Source organism: Pezoporus flaviventris, unplaced genomic scaffold (assembly GCF_033815535.1).
Source record: "Pezoporus flaviventris isolate CSIRO_AGI_PZ_B2104156 unplaced genomic scaffold, CSIRO_AGI_Pfla_v1 ptg000001l, whole genome shotgun sequence".
Taxonomy (NCBI): Eukaryota; Metazoa; Chordata; class Aves; order Psittaciformes; family Psittacidae; genus Pezoporus; species Pezoporus flaviventris.
In genome coordinates, this window is record NW_026892549.1 from 20787615 (window position 1) to 20804923 (window position 17309).

A 17309-nucleotide genomic window follows, 5' to 3' on the forward strand; every position below is an offset into this window, starting at 1 on the left:
AGCTGGGGAACTGGTGACACAACTCCTAGATTTAAAGTTCACAAGCCTCTGTACATGAAAAGCTGCTTAGTCCCAAATATGTTTATGCAGCACTTCTACATGCCCAGGCTCAGACAGCAATGCTGCTGGAAAAAAGAACCACACAAATATATGCATGTATTAAAAAGAACCTTAAAATCAGCATTGCCCACATCAATAAGTATCCATTGTATAGAGTTTGTTTCCTCCTAGTGGACCAGTATGTGATTGCAATGGTGGTCTCCACCCTTTTCTGGGGAGGGACTCTTCATTAGGGACTGTAGTGATAGGAAAAGGCGATACAAGGAGGAAATTCTTTCCTGTAAGGGTAGTGAGGCACTGGAATGGGCTTCCCAGGGAAGTTGTGAATGCTCCATCCCTGGCAGTGTTCAAGGCCAGGTTGGACAGAGCCTTGGGTGGCATGGTTTAATGTGAGGTGTCCCTGCCCATGGCAGGGGGGGTTGGAACTCGATGATCTTAAGGTCCTTTCCAACCCTAACTATTCTATGATTCTATGTTTTGGAATTGTCCCTTAGATTGAGTTCTTGAATTCCATATGCAGAGAATACCTGTAACTTACAGCTGTCTGCTCTTCAAGAATGTTGATTCCAGAAGCACTTGATATTTCACATTCAGACTATTTTGATGAGTCACACACTTACTGCAGAATCAGTACTTTAATTTGCTCACCTTCCTAACAAACACTTACATTTTGAAAAATAACCATGTAGAAGAGAAATACAGTTTTACTCTGGGACAGGAATCTTCCACTGCATTAACATGAAGGATGTGTACCACATTTTCATGGGGAAGTTTCAATGTGAGGTGAAAGCTGCACATCTGCAGAAGAACTCTGTAATGTTTAAAACTGGGTAAAACAACCAATTCACTTCATATTGTAGAGACTATTTGAGGAAAGCACTAAGGAACAGAGATTTCAGAAAACACTGGAGCAGACAAGCACATGGACCTATATTATGTCAGTCAATAGGTACATGACAACCTATTGTTGTACTAAGAAAAAAAAAAATGTTCTCTGTAATGCTCATTTTCATGTTCAAACAACTCACATACATGAGTAACAGGAACATTTAGGTACTGTACAGAAAACTGTACATACATCAAAATAAGATTTCACCACTCTGTGTCAACATTCAGAAATGTGACACTTCTTCAAAACTCAACACTTCTCCAAAACTCACCAAATTTTAAATCAACGAAGACTCTGCTTCTGCATCTGTGCTTCCCAGGAACAAAAACTTACGGAATCCCCTTCCCTGATGCTCAAACTCCAGGAAATAGTTTTATGACTCAGGAGACCCATCTGAAACTTCAGAACTTCATCTCTCAGAACATCAATGCAGCTTTCAGTGAACTGTTGTTCCTTCAAGAGCAGCCAGGCTTTGCTGCTAATAGGAAAAAGTCTCAGAAGGAAAACCCAACTAAGACACAGGTTTATGATTACAGTAGTACTGGCGTACAGCACTACTCACAGTGTAACTCTCCCTTGAAAGACACAGCACACCCGTGGTAACACAGACATTACAACCTCAAGACTAAGATGAGCCCAAATGTGTATTTGACAAAAATACAGAAATATCCAGTGTCATAATCTAATAATACAGAAATAAATTTGTTTTGGATAAAAGCAGCATATTTGACAATTTAAGATTAAAACAACCTTCCATATGCATCAGTACTCAGCCAAATAAAAAATATCAAGTACCTTTACAGTCAAAACAGGAAGAAACAACAGAAACTGAATGTATTTAACTGTAACTTCTTACAAGTAGAGGTCTCTCATAGACAGTAGTTGCCTCTACTACAGCACTCCTCCTGCAAACTTTCTTTACCTCTGTGCCACATTCTCCATTTTTATGCTTTCTGCCAAAGTTCAGACCAGTCAGCTAAGACCTTAGCCTCTGAAACTCCTACATCAAAAATACAGTTTTCTTCAATCTTAACCAGCGGTACCAAACACACCCTTATAAACAAACAACCAACCTCTACTGACCCTATCATCTGGAAGACTCCTTAAGAGGCTAGGATAAAATGTCAGCTTCTTGAGAAGGCCTTTCTTCTAGCTCTGAGGTAGTCTCTCTGTCTCAGGACATTGACAGCTCAATTTTACACAGGCTGCAATTACGCTAATGGACCAGGTTTAATACAAAACTGCCCTCTGCCACCCCACTCTTTGGGTTTTGCTTTGTAGTCATTCACACGTTAATAAATCAAAGCTATTTAATTTAAGGAAACCAACATGACAGCCATTAATGCAACCGTGTCAAGCAAGACAGACAAGTGCCCTACAAAAGGAGGATAAGAGCAATCCTTGTCTCATCCCTCCTTTCCTCCTTGCTTCTCAGCTGTTGCCAAAGCCTCTCCCTGGCCATGTCAGGTCTTTTGGTAAAATTAGCTGAACCACATTAGCAGTTAGCCCAGGGAGGCAGGAGTTATTTAAGACACATAGAGCCTAAGGCCACTTAGTAAGAAAGGTGTGCCTCCTCCTTCTGCAGCAGGAAGAGTCCTCCGGAACCAGCCAGAGCAATGATGAAGCAGACAATAATGATGGGTGGGGTTTCAGTTTTTATATTTAGCTTCTGGAATAAATTGGCATAGCTTCCCCCACAGAAGCGTCCTGTGGTCTGGGGAAGTCAGCTTCACTGCTAGAGTCTGCAAATGAAACTAAGGCTTTCTAGCAGCAAAGACAACCCTGTCACCCTCTGCCCATCACTCTTTGAGTACTTCGCATCATTCCACTTGTTCTCTTCAGAAAGCTCTCACAGAGACCATCCTCCTAATGCTACTCTAAATACAGGTCTGCAGTTCCACTAGTATGTTCCTGATACCTTATGGTAGTAAGGTCAAGTTTTAACACTGCTATAAAATCAAAGGTAAACTTGCCTTTTAGCCCCATCTTGCTTTAAGACTGTTACGCTGTCTGTACATAGTTAGCAACTTTGTTCTTTTACAGAAGCCACACAGAACAGTAGTGTAACAGGCCAAACATGACACCTGCAGAAAAGACAGCATAATCAGAGGTTAAGCTGCATTTTGCACCACGATTTCTTTCCTGCCGCTACCTTTTACATAGAAATGTATCTAGACCTGTGACTTTAAAACCCCTCCAGGATTTTAGGATCTACCTTTCAAACACACATTCTACTGAATAGCCTCAGAGCTGTACACTGTATTTGAAAATAAAATTTAACACCTATTTTCTGATGAAGTACATTCTGCGCGTCATTTTAGTTTTGTACTCTGTGAGAGGGTGCACACGCTTTACAGGACAAAAATTTAAACCATGACTATTTAGTAAATTATGTATTGTAGTGATTAAAACAAGACAAGCACCAGAGAAAATACACATGCTGAAGCCTGATGTACATATTACACTGGAAAGTCTTCAGTGACACGACAAAGAACTTGTGGTTTTTCCCCCAATTACAAGTGAACAGAGGAATTGTCAGACATTCATTTTGTAGCTTCTACTGTCCACTCTATGCCTCCTTCCTTTTGATGATCAGAGGCCCAACGTTGTCACCAGTTTCCTCATTGTGCTTTGTGTGAGAACCATCACACAGCGGGAACTGAAAAAAAAGAAAGAATAAACACATCTAAAGTACATCCACAGTCAGAATTAAGAACCTAGGTTTACAGTTCATTATAACATCTCATTAAATCCCACTGTGACCATAGGCCACAACTCTTCTGCTTAGATCTCAGGTCTCCCTGAGTTCTGGCTGAACACTAGCTTTGAACATGTGAGCACAGAGTGGATGAGAGGCTTGTTATGAAAAAGCAACAACTCGAACTATTTGATGCTCTTGACTCAGGCCACCATGAGGAAGATGCAGCCCAAGCTGCAACAGTAACCCACCTGGAGTATCTTGCTCTCAACCTTACCTCATATTCTGTTTTCCTGGAGAGCACCCAGAGCTGAGTGCAGTTACAGAAGATAAGTGGGGTGAGGAAGAGAAACAGGAGATCTTAGCCGATTTTCTCCCCCCCCCCCCCCGTTTTCTGTAACACATAACGAAAAAAAGGACAGCTTCCCTAGCTCACCTCTTATTTAACAGACACACCTACATATTAGTCCTACCGCTAGACAGCTGGAGTGGCAAGCCAGCTTTGCTTCATCCTGACACAGGTAGATTATCTGACACAAAGGACTCTGCACAAGCTGGCCTCCACATTAGGATTTTGACCAGCTAATGTAAACTGCACTTCCAAGTGACATGGCTATTCAACAAAGGCTCTTATGGGCAGCACTGAGGAGGTAATTTGAAGAAATGCCTGTTCCATAAAAAAAGAAAAACAGAACTGCCTGGTCAGAGCAAGACCCATGGAGGCTCTTTTAGGCAGCTGTAAATACAATGCCCATATAACAATCCTTCTGCTCCTGGGCAGCTCTTCACATGCAAGAGCCAAAGGACATTCTGTGAAGCAGCAAGAGTGAGGTTAGATCCATCACTTCTTTAGGGCTATGCCTCCCGTGCACAAGAAACTCTGGAGATGATCACAGCAATCACACACCAGTACTCTGCATTACTATTTGATTCCCATTACTTCTAAGCAAGCAAAAGTTGGACATTACTCAGCTTTAACTTTGCAACAGCAATATTCCCTCACAGTACAGTCACAAAGTCTTCAACACTCCACTGACCCCAATGTTCATAACTCAGTCATAGCCTTGAAAAAAAATTAACATCCTATTGCCCATGCTTAGTTAGAATAAAAGATTACAAAATACTGCACAAAACCAGTATAACAAAGACAATATAATTGCAAAAAAAAAAAAAAAAACAAACAAAAATTCAAAAAGCTCTAAAAATAAAGTAACATGCCCCGCAGGGTAGTGCTGCAAGATGGGGAGGAGTGGGGAGAGATTAGGTGGTTGGTTTTTTTTTTTTGTTTTTCAGTGTTATAAAATGTCAAAATCCACGCTCTAAATGGCACGTGATGTTGCGAATAAAGAAACCCCAAATTAGAAGAATACTCATGTATGCTGATTCATGCAGGAACTTCATCATCATATCAGTCATTTGTGACTGAATGAGTAGGTACTGACAGATACTTGACAAAAATCTGAGAAAACAAGAATGCATGTTCAGGGGGCACTGACCAGCTTCCAACTCAGATGTTCCCAAGCCAGTTATTTTTCCATGCAACACCACTGTCCACTCGTCTTCACAGAAGCATCGACCCAGCTTCCATTTATATCTCATATGCCCCAAGGAGGCAAACCCAAGATCCAGCTACAGCAAAAAGAATCATAGACTCAAACAATACCATGTTGGAAGAGACCTCAAGAATCACCTGGTCCAGCCTTTCCTGGCAAAGCATGACCTACATTAGACATCCCAGCACCATGTCCAACTGAATCTTCAGAGTGTCCACCACTAGGGAGTCCACCGCTTCCCTGGGGAGATTGTTCTAATGGCTGATTGCTCTCATTGTGATCAATTTCCCTCGTGTTTAATCAGAATCTCCCCAGGAATAATTTGTACCCATTACCTCTAGCCTTTTCCACGTGACTCCTTACAGAATCATTGAACACCAGTTACCATCACTTCAAGATTTCAGGCAGGATTCACAGGCTACAGATTGCATTGAGACATCTCAAAACTGCCAAGTGACTGCTCTGAATTCTTCCTCTGGGTTAGCTGTCTTAGAACAGCTGGCTTCCAGAGGCTGGGACGCTAGACATGAGCTTCTCAGAAAACAAAAACAAAAACCACTTTTCCACAGCACCCATTTGGTCACCCTGAAGACCAGATGGATCCTGGGCCTGCCACGACACATTCATCCTTGATTAAGATAAAGCAGGCTATCAGTAGTGGCAAAAGATGAAGGAACTGTGAAGTGATCTGGACAGACCACCTTATTTCCCTTGACAGTGCAAAGGTTTAGATTCTCTACCACTATTTCTTCTGTAGCAGAATCCCTTGTCCCACAGCCTAGGGACCAATGCTTCTCTGAAGACACAGAGGTTGCAGGTCACTGCAAATGAAAGTAAATTACCACTCCCTCCCTGGCTACACAGTTTAAAATGCAGAAGAGTAAGAAAACAAATGTTTTAACTTTAGACTAATTACAGTTTGGGTTTAAGACAAAACTCTTGCCTGTACACTGTAAATATGAACACTGGGTTTTTCCATAAAACATGACAAGTAATATTATGAAGAGCCCACAGAACACAGCACTGCATAGGAAAGAACCACTTACAGAACTACCTACCTATTATTAACATGTAATTACATCCAAAGACAGACTTACCTAAAGATGTCACCTGTGGGTTTTTTAAACATGCGCACCCCACAGACTCTGGCCGGCACAAAGAAAAAGCCTGTTAAGTATACTATTTAAGAAAAAACCCAACTGAACAGAATCCTGCTTTTTTAAGAATTACCCCAAAAATCCCTGATACAGTCAGACTGTTTTGTTATTCCTCGTACAGGAAGAACACCATATGAAGTCAGCTGTAGTGTACACACACCATCAGTGCATACTGAAGTATCCCACGGTTCATAATGCTACTAGATCTGTTAACAGCCTCATGCCTCAGGTGAAGCTAAATCTGATGAGAAATGCTCACACAGTGATAAAAGAGGGCATTTCTTCCAAGCTATATATGGAAGAGATCCCCATATGCCACTTGTTTAAACACAGCAGGTACTTAACTGCCTTTTTTTTTTTCCCCTGCATTGGAAGCACACATACTCTACCATTCTGCCATCATAAACATAATCTTACAAATTTTAACAGGATCTTAGTTTGAGAACTGCAAGAAAGATAATGCTAGCTAGCTACTTCCAAGGATGACAAGCATGTGAGAATGATGAAGAATGTCTCTGTATTCTATTACTTGGCACAAACTGAACAGAAGCACGCACGCCATCTTTAAGATTATGCCACCCACCGTGGAAGGTTAACCCATCAGGGCAAGAAGGCAGCACAAAACTGGAAACTGCAGTCTTTGAAGCACAGCATGCTGATTAAAATACTCATTATTAAGCACCAGTAAAAGAAAACAAACGCCTTCAAATTTTTCCACTGACCTCCTTAATGCCTTTGCAAGACCTTTCAGATCAGAGTTCTAAGAACAGACTCATTATAAGGTAGCCCCATCCACTTCCTTTTGGTGTGTGATTACAGAGCCCTAACTCAGTAGGACAGTACATTCCTAAACTGACAATGCCCTTCAATATAAAATATACTTCTTAATATTTTTATTTCACACAAAGAAGACGGTGTCAAACAATAGCTAGAATATTTGCAGGAGCTGCCATGCAACCACTGAAGCCAGACACAATCTTCCATTTTTGTTTAGCAAATGGAGTGGGAAGTGGGAAGTAAAAACACCAAGGTTCCAGTTAGGATTTTTTTATATTTTTCCAGAAGGCCTGAAGGAGGTGCCTACACTATTTCAATCTGAGGTAAACTCAAATTCAGATATTACAACAAAGTACAGATACTTGGAGCAGCCTTTCTCCTCCCCCTTTCTCTTTTCTGAAGCTGTAGCCCTTGTGGTAGCTTCCAACGCTACATTCTGGACATCAATTGAGACTTAACAGAAAGATTTAGGAGCAATATTAGTATAAGTATGCATGTACCTGCATGCTGTACAGCCATCAACACTTCATGTAAATGTACACACTTCCCTGTTGCATAATCATACAATATGTACCTTAATCCATGGAGGACGTTGTAGCCATGGTGGGGATGTATATTTTGGTTTTCAGTTCAAACTCTGGACAGAGCAGAGAAGATGAGCCCATCTCCACAGGGTTATTTCAGAATCAAGTTGTGATACTGTTTAACTCTCAGTAGTGTTCCAGTGTTAAACCAAATACAGCTACAAATACGTAACTTCCTGAGTTATTTTCACCCACAAGGTAATTAAGTCAGATCTGACAACAGCAGAAGATACAGCACCTGGAACACTGCAGAGTGTGGCCCAATTAGACCACTGCCTAAGACTTGAGAAGTCTAGTGTCCAGTTCACTGATGGAGAGTGCTAGATTTCAAGGCTGCTGGCCTCAGTTATGTCTCTGAAGTTCTGTATTATTTCAGTTTCCACATGTTAGCACCCTGACTTCTGAAAAAGCTTTTAAATGTCTGCCAGTGGTAAAGGGACAGGACTGCTCATACTGCCCGCTTTCTCCCATTACAGATCCCAGAACTACCACTACAGATAAATTATACAGAGCTCAGTTATATCAAATGTCATGCATCTCTATCTCAGTGTTACTGAAAGGCTAGATATCATGCTTAGCACTATTTTTAGGCAAACTGAGTCAACCCAACTTCATATGCAAGTAAGTTGGACGGGTGTCTAGACCAGAATTCTAATTGCTCTGAAAGAGCAGCTTAAAATATGCCATCATGATCTCACCGGCTTTACTTTAGGATTACCCATATAACTATTTTGAGTTGCTAAGGCAGAAATGCATTAAGTCCATCAGTCTACATTCTTCAAAAGCTTTTAATCACAATGACTTCTTTTTAGATTATTTCCATCACCACTAGAAATAATTCACAGCTGTACTCATTTGTGTGGCACACTGCAGCACACAGAAGCATTACAAGAAATTCAGGACAGAACAGTGGTAACACCATCTGTGCAAGTCAAGCTCTTCTCAAAGTAATTCCACAGTCACTCCACCTACAAGATTTAATGATGGGCTCAGACACTGCAAGTTACAATTTGACACCAGCTCTAGTATACCAAGCTAATCAATCTGTATTATTAATACCATGAACTAGGGGCAAGGTACTTTCTGGCTAACAGAGTAAACGTCTAACATCCTCCAGTAAAAGGTGTTTAAGGTCCTGTCAGACTGTGGCTTCTGAGCTGCTACTGCCAACATGCTAGTAGTTTTAGATAAGACTCAGTATTAGTACCAGCAGCACACAAAATAGTATCTGTCATTCACAACTGTGATTGCTCCGTACAGTGGCTCTCCTTTAAGAGATTTGCTTCTTCAGGGCTAGAGAAACATTTTATTTACTGGCACCGATCTACAGGCTTTAGACTGAGTGACAGGATAAATCTACATAGTTTTACGGATTAAAACAATGCTACATCTCACTGCAGTATAGTTTAGGTGAAAAAAAACATAGTTTCCTCTGAATAAAGCAGTTTGAAAATAAGTTTTGTTGAAAGATGGATGCCCATGAACGAAAATGGACCATTTATTATATTCTTACCTTCTTAGATCTCCAACAACGACAGTACACAGCTTTATCTCCCAGATCTTCCATATCAAATGCATGGACTACCTTGGGATTATCTTTCTGGATATGGGGATTCACCATTGCTTTGGAGCATTTGTCTTTAGAGAGAAATCTATAAGCTAGATACCCAACCACAGCTGCTCCAGCAGCTAAGGAGATCGCAGCAATCCATTCAGCTACAGTAAGAGAGAAGAAAAAAAAAAGACTGTCAGGTTTTGACCACAGCATACATAAAACTACTCAGTAGCAAATGCTTTCATGCTTGGGGCAACGCATTTCAACAGACCTTTCTGTTCTGTAGTAGTAATGCAGTACTTTAGAGGAGTATTTTCTTTTGACACTTGCCTAGTTATCTACTCCTTTCTACTAATCAGAGTTCTTCACTCCAATCCTTTCCTGCACAAGGATAAAACACAGGGTTTTGAGGGTTTAACCTTTTATTTTAGAATCTCAGATATCAACAGATATCTGGTAGAATAGTCCATCCAAGTCCAGCACATTAAACCAGCTGTAAGTACATCCTGTAGCAGCAAAAGAAACCCACTATTGTTCATTTCAGTTGCAGAAAAGTCATTAAAGAAGAACACTCAACACCAACTACCTAAATAGGAACCCCCCCCTCCCATCCAAGGTATGGGTACTGAATAGCTTTTAATATAATGCATCGTAGCTAAAAAAAATTTAACAGTGTTTGGCAATGGGGAAATTATTTATTATACCACCAACAGCAACAAAAGACAGCTTAGATTAAATCCCCACTGTGGTGTACTGGAAAGAACAAAGATCAAACCCCGTCATATTTAAGAATAATAGCATGAGTTTATTTTAACTGGATTAGGTCCTGACTCTCTGAAAGACAACTTCCATTTAAAAAAATCCTCTTCACCATCGCTTTTCTCCTCATCCTCACTTTTCCTCCCTCTAGTTACCCCTAAAATCTTTGCAGTCTTGCTCACGTAGAATAATTTCCTTTTTGGCAAGGAGTTTTCCTATTTTTTTGTGGATCTATTTATTTCTCTTCTGCCTCATGAAAACATTTTGGACTTTGGCCCAAAAGGTTCTGGCTGCAGCAACAGCCTCAGCTATTTCTCTCAGAGCAACAAGTGGGTGCTCTTTATTTGCTCTTTATCCACCAACTCTACTCACAAACATACTCCTAAAACGTACATACAGTTTTTGTCTGACTCTACAGATAAAGAAATCAAACAAGAATTTAAGTTTCAGCACAACTGCACAACTTAAGAAAACTAGAAGAGTCTCCAGTTGGGAATTTCTATCTTGCCCTTCCATGTTTGCATTGTATTTGAAAGATGCCAAGCCAGATGGCATCTTTGGAGCAAGAGATATTGTAGAATTAACCGGGTTGGAAAAGACCTTTAAGATCATCAAGTCCAACCATTACCCCAGGACTGCCAAAACCACCACTAAGCCATGTCATTAAAGGCCTCATCTCAATGTTTTTTGAACACTTCCAGGGACACTGATTCCACCACTTCCCTGGGCCACCTGTTCCAATGCTTGATCACCTTTTGGTGAAGAAATTACTACACTAAAAGCTAAGAAACAAAAAACCTTTATCAGTTCTTGCTACTCTCCACAGTCAATTGACTTGCTGTATTGCCACTGTAAGCTTGCACTTAAAGAAGTGCAGAAGGTTTTCCACCCCTGCCCAACAGCCTTTGCTGAAATCCATATCAAACCCTCTCCTCTGCTAAAATAGTGCATCAGCTCATACACACCATACTGATCCACAAGGGTCTGGATATAGCAATATGCGGAATTAAACAAATACTTGTATGATGTCTGTAGCCCTGTAAGATCAGAAAAGGCAGGTGCTCCTTTAGAGTTTTACACAAGGAGTAAGAAATGCAGAAATGCTTGAGTTCATTTTCTTACGACATGAAACAGAAGAGACCCACATACACTGAGACCCTCCCTGTAACAACAGCGTGATATTAAGACACAGAAAAAAAACATCTTTAATATCAAAGAATTTAGGGCATGTTTCCCTGCTCCCAAACTCCTTGAAACAATAAAAACCCCAGAAAGCATAGCGTAAATCCAGTGTTTTAAATCCATCCAGTGAGTTCTCACCTCTTTTATCTCCCCTGTATAAACTAGTCAGAATAATGCATTCATTTCAATAGGTTAAAAAAGCAAGGAGGTGAAATTAAAGAAGGGATTCCATGAAAATCTGTTTTACTTTAGCAAAACAGTCCAAATTAATCCAAAGAAGAGCCACAGCTTAAATGAGAGGCAGCAGGTTCTCCCAAGGAAAGTCACTGCAGAGAGTCTGCAGCACCCTTTCACCTTCTCACTTGAGTATGTTTCCTCAATCAGAGCGGGACTGCAGCAAGAAGGAGGTACCCAGACAGTTCAGGGACAAGCTGGGTCTGACAAGTTTAAGATGAGTTCTGATGAAATGTCAAGTGTAACTACAACAGTGGCAAGCAAAACAAGGGGTTACCCACACTGGAGACTTCAGAAAAGCAGCAGTTGCAAGGATTGCCCGAGTTGCTAGCCAGTGCACTGCCAATGGATCGAATCATCATCTACATTTTTAAATAACTGATGAGGGGACGGTGATGGACTGTATCCATTCTACCTTGAGGAACTAAGGGGAAAGAGTGACTCTGAAGACCGCCAAGGACGACTCCTATAACTGAACCTCCCTTTAAGGCGCTGTACCTTAAGGAAGTTGATCGCCTACTGCACTTATGCAAAAGTCCAGGTCAGTTTAACAGACCAGCAGAGGAAAAGATTCTGATGATAAAATACTTCTATGATTCACAGTGCAAGCAGGAAAGTCTACGTTAAAATTCAGTAGCTTTTGCAGCACATTCAGAAGAGCTGCTTTGCGCATCTGCAGCTAACCCAGATCCCTCTGACCTGAGGGATGCCTCCAGCCACCTACCACATAACTGCACACAGCTCATCCAGACCAACAGAGATTATTAAAGTAACTGTCATATTTCAGTGACCCCCTACATCTCCTCCTGAAGGCCAAATTAATTTGCTACACACAGAGACAAACATACACATAAAGAGCTTATGATATTTTTTTCTTATAATAGATCACACTGTCTTTTTTACTTTATGTGCTGGTTTTGGCTGGGATTGAGTTAATTTTTTCCCTATTAGCTAGCATAGGGCTACATTTTGGATTTGTGTTGGAAACAGTGCTGACAATTCAGGGATGTTTTAGCTACTGTTGAGAAGTACTTACACAGAGTCAAGGCCTTTTCTGCTTCTCACCCCATCCCACCTGTGAGTAGGCTGGGGGTGCACAAGAAGCTGGGAGTGCACACAGCCAGGACAGCTGATCCCAACTGACCTAAGGGATATTCCATGCCATACGGCACCATGCTCAGCATATAATGCTGTGGGAAGAAGGAAGGGGAGAGACATCTGGAGTGATGGCATTTGTCTTCCCAAGTAACTATCACACATGATGGATCCCTGCTTTCCTGAAGATGGCTGAACACGTGCCTGTCCATGGAAGCAGTGAATAAATGCCTTGTTTTGCTTTGCTTGCATGCACAGCTTGTGTGTTACGTTTTAAACCGTCTTCATCTCAACATGAATTTTACTCTTCTGATTCTCTTGCCACCCCACCGGGGATAAGAGGGTGGGTGGTGAGCAAGTGGTTGTGTGGGGCTTTGTTGCCAGCTGGGGTTAAACCACAAGTCCTTTTTGGTGCCCAGTGTGGGGCTGGAAGAGCTCAAGACAATGACAGATTTGATTGTAATGTGCTAGGCTGAATTTATAGCTGTTATGCTTGCCCCTATGCTTGCCATGGGGCTCACTTGCCTTACTGTGTATTAGAGTCTAGTGCTCATTAGTGGCTGCTTTTTGCGTTCACTGCTTGCCATAGTACTATACTGCCTATCATCTTACTCTGCTGTGCCTGCCAACATTTTAGTAACAGCAATGACAACGCATCTGGGCTGGCTGATGGCCAAGAGCATCACTGCTGTTTCTGCAGTCCTGGTACTAGACAGGCTGGGACTTCAGTGTGAAATCAAGTCAAAGGGACCATGACCTGTAGCTGAGTCCATGTGGGAGCAGGATACGCCAGGACAAAGCACCTGTGGCTATGAATAAATCCATGGCAGAGCAGGCACATCAAGTCATCTGTGGCCATGATTATGTCTGTGCTGCAACAGGTATACCTCTGAAGGGACAGCAGCCCAAGGATAAGTCCGTGCTGGAGAAGGTACATCTCAAAGCATCTGTGGCTGTGGATAAGCCCATGCTGTTGCAGGTACACCCTGAAGCATCAGTGGCTGTGCACAAGGTCATGCCAGAGCACCTCAAAGCATGTGGTCATGGTATGCCCATAGCAGAGCAGGTACACCCATGGAGGAACTGCAGCCATGGATAAGACCATGTTGGAGCAGGGTCACATCTGAAGGGACTGTTGCTGTGGGGAAGGCCATGATGGAGCAGGTGTATCTCTGAATGCACTTTGACCCACAGAGAAGGCAACACTGGAAGAGGTGCACTGCAAAGCAACTGTGGCTATGGATAACTCTATGTCACAGCAGGTATACCCACAGAAACACTGTGGCTCATAAGTAAACCTCCACTTGGAGCAGGTACACCCCTAAGGGACTGCAGTCTGCGGATAAACCAAAGCCACAGCAGCAAGGGGAGGAACTCACTGCAACATTAAACTCAATGGCCTAGCCCAAAGGGATAAGCAGCGGAGATTGTAATGGCAATACCTTTAAATTGTTGTTATCTAGGATTTGAGTTGCATGTTAGGGTTATTTCTACAGCAGGAACCACCTGAAACACTGGAGGTCAAGTCTTACAAGAAGTGCACATGCAGCAGCAACCCAACCTGTGCTGACATTGGTATCCAGTAACAGTAAAGTGATGGTGTTTGTCTTGCCAAGTAACTGTTACGTGTGATGAAGCTCTGCTCTCCCAGAGATGTCTGAACACCTGCCTGCTGATGGGCAGCAGTGCATGAATGCCTTGTTTTGCTTTGCGTGCATGTACAACTTTTGCATTACTTAAGGTGTCTTCATCTCCACCCACAATTTTTCTTTTACTCTTCCCTTATCCTAATGCAGGTAAAGGAAGGGAAGAAAAATAGAAAGGAGGAAACAGGAGTTTAAAGAACGCAGCCCCAGGAGAGCAGGAAGCACACAGAAATAAACAGAAAAGATGAAAACAGCAACAAGCTAATGGCGGGAATTTATTTTCTTCTATATTCTTTGGACACATCCTAATGAACAAGAGACTTGGATCACAAAGTTTCTCCTCTCTTCTCTAAGCAGCCAGAATATTACCCTGGATGTTTCTAGGTCTGGGCTATAGAGGTAGTTTTAGGATCTACCAGAGACCTCCGACAGATTTTATTTGCAGGAAGAACATGTATTTACTATCTGCACTGACAAGCACAAGAAAATAAGACGGTCTTGGCTCCATCAGGAGTATACGACCCTTATTATGACACGTTATTTACTTTCCAGGGACTGGAAACAACATGGGGAATAGCTATACCGCTAGAAATTCAGTCCAAGATGATCCTAAGAGACTACTTTCATGTTACCTCTGCTGCTTAAAAAATGTTCATGTTAAGTTCAAAATCAGCAGCAGAGTAGTAACTCCAGACATGAAAACTTTTATTTTTTGGTTTTCCCCTCAGAAGGACTTATAACTTTCAAGCGTTGTTCTCCCTTTGTTGCCAATAAAGAGGCTATTATTACCCAAGAGTTGTTTATAACAGTCCAGTAGTGTAACCATGCAAAACAAGAGGCCATCTTTCTGCAGGCCATGCTTGGAGAAACACGTGACATTTGCTTACTGAGAAGTCATCCAGGATAACTGGCTGCACAGAAAGCCTAATAAGTAAAAGCCAACCGACCAAGTAAATAAAGCCACTTCTAACACCTCACAGCATTCACAAGAAATGCAATTATGATTGATAGGCTTAACTGAACTGAAACTGTAAGGTAAAGATGACACACAAAGAAGAATGGCTGTTGGAACAGGCCAATAAGCAGCAAAAGGCAAGTCACCATGACCATCAGATCTGCGGTCAATGTGGAGTCACACACTCGAAACAGAAAGCACTAGGTATGCCATTTACTGCCTTCCGACGGGTAACCTTCCAGCACATATGCACACCAATGTGCAGAGAAGCAATTAACTCTTCAATTGCTACCAAGAATTAAATCCACAAAACTCTGGTAAGTTTCTGGTGTCTAGCTGTCAGCATGGAATAAGGTATTAGTACAATTTCCAAAAGTCATTAGCATGAGACACGCGTAAGCTGAGAAAAGAGCTGTGACCTGCCAGTCACTCATCAAGCTTAATCTTGACAGAAATCACATCAAGAGTATGCCACTACCTCCTTGTACACAAAGCTCCCTCCAGACTACTCTAAATCAGCTGTTTCCCCTCTTTCCTGGGATAAGGAGAATATTTTCAGTTTGATTAGGAGCATGTCCTTCTCCCTTCCCCACAAAGCTTTCTTTTCAATTCCTACTGTATACCAACTGTTCTAATTTTTTCAAGCTTATAAATTACAGTAAGCTGCCCTTAGGAATGCAACCTCGCTGCAATCTATTATTAAGTCATCCTCAGGGTTTTGGTGCGATTGTTTTAACAAGCACAGCCTACATCACTATAACCCACTTTAAACTATACCAATACCTTTACCAATACCCTCTGTAAAAGCAGTGTATCCACCCCCGACTCCCAGAATCGATATGGATGGAGTTCACTGACTTAAGGGCATAAGCCACAAGGAGCTTTGCAACTAGAAACCATAGCCATGCAGGTGAAGCTCGGGTTGTTGTTTGGTTTGTTGTTTTTTTGTTGGGTTGTTTTTTGTTTTGGTTTTTTTTTTGAGGAAATCAAGTAACTCAGCTCTCCACTGTCTTCCACCCATTTCAATCCTTTCATCCTGTCCGGTTGACCAACAGCATTTAAAACACACAACGCTGCTTCAGGCACGGTTTAGGTCAATCATTACCAGCGAAAACATCAGTGTTATCCCTATTACACAGTACCGAGCTTTGAGCGTAAGTTAGAATTCCAGAAATTCGCAAATTTTCGTGTAATTTATGCCCGGCAGCTTCACATAAAGTACGGGGCACAGAGAAAGGTAAAGCTCACCAGGGAAGCGGCAGGGGGAAAGGCAGAAACGAAACAGCGGTGCCTGTAACAGGCCGTCTCCAATAAAACCCGGCAGGCAGCCAGAACCGGGTGCGAGGGCCGGAACACACGCAAGAGCCTGCCGCGGAGCTCGACAAATTCCGGGCCCTCCTCAGTCGCGACCCTCGCTCTCCTCAGTCATCTGCAACAGGGGCCTTTTACTAATGTGCGTATCTAACCAGCCACTCCGTGCTCGCCGCCCCGGGAGGACGGGACGACAGGAAGACACCCGCGTCCCCACAGGGGGCAGCCACGCCGCCATTTTGTCCCCGATAGTCAGCGGGACGCGGGTCGAGGACGCGCACACCTTTCCCCTCTGCCCCCCCTTCCCGTCGGTAGGCAGCTACCCCATCCCGCCCGACCATCCGTCCATCCTCGTGCACCTCCCACCCTCCGCGTCGAGGGCGCCCCTACCCCGCACAGAGGAATTCTGCCCCAGCCCCATCGCTCCCACGCCGAAGTCGTAGAGGGCAGACACAACTCAAATCCGCGTCCCGCCGCGCGTGCGCCAACAAACGCCCACCCGCAAGATGGCGGCAAGGCCCCACCTCTTAAAGGCCTCCCCGCGGTGAAGAAAGTGTTCCGCGGGTGGGTCCGTGCTGTGGGGCTGGCTGCGGGGTAGCGGTGAATGGCACTGCGGAGAAGGGACGCCTGGAAGTGCAGGAAAAGTAGGCGTTGAGGCCACTGCAAGTACAATATGGCAGGCAGCCAAGCATCACTGTTCACCCTGAGGAGACACCAGCTTAACATGGCCTTGCAGTAATTTTTTGGTGGTGGTGCTGCTGCTGGGTGCCCTGAATTACCAAGACTCTGCAAACCACTTAGCACATAGAATCATAGAATCATCTCGGTTGGAAAAGGCCTTTAAGATGATCAAG

General features: G+C 42.8%; 1 protein-coding gene across 1 annotated transcript; it reads right to left on the minus strand.

Annotated features, from left to right (window-relative positions):
• Positions 1–1575: 1575 nt before the first annotated feature.
• On the minus strand, positions 1576–16995 carry CISD1 (CDGSH iron sulfur domain 1). The gene is made up of 3 exons (XM_061447083.1): positions 16846–16995; positions 9232–9434; positions 1576–3608 (listed from the first exon to the last, which is right to left on the minus strand). The coding sequence occupies exons 1-3, from the start codon at positions 16874–16876 to the stop codon at positions 3519–3521; spliced, it is 324 nt and encodes a 107-aa protein (XP_061303067.1). The 5' UTR covers positions 16877–16995; the 3' UTR covers positions 1576–3518.
• Positions 16996–17309: the final 314 nt, after the last annotated feature.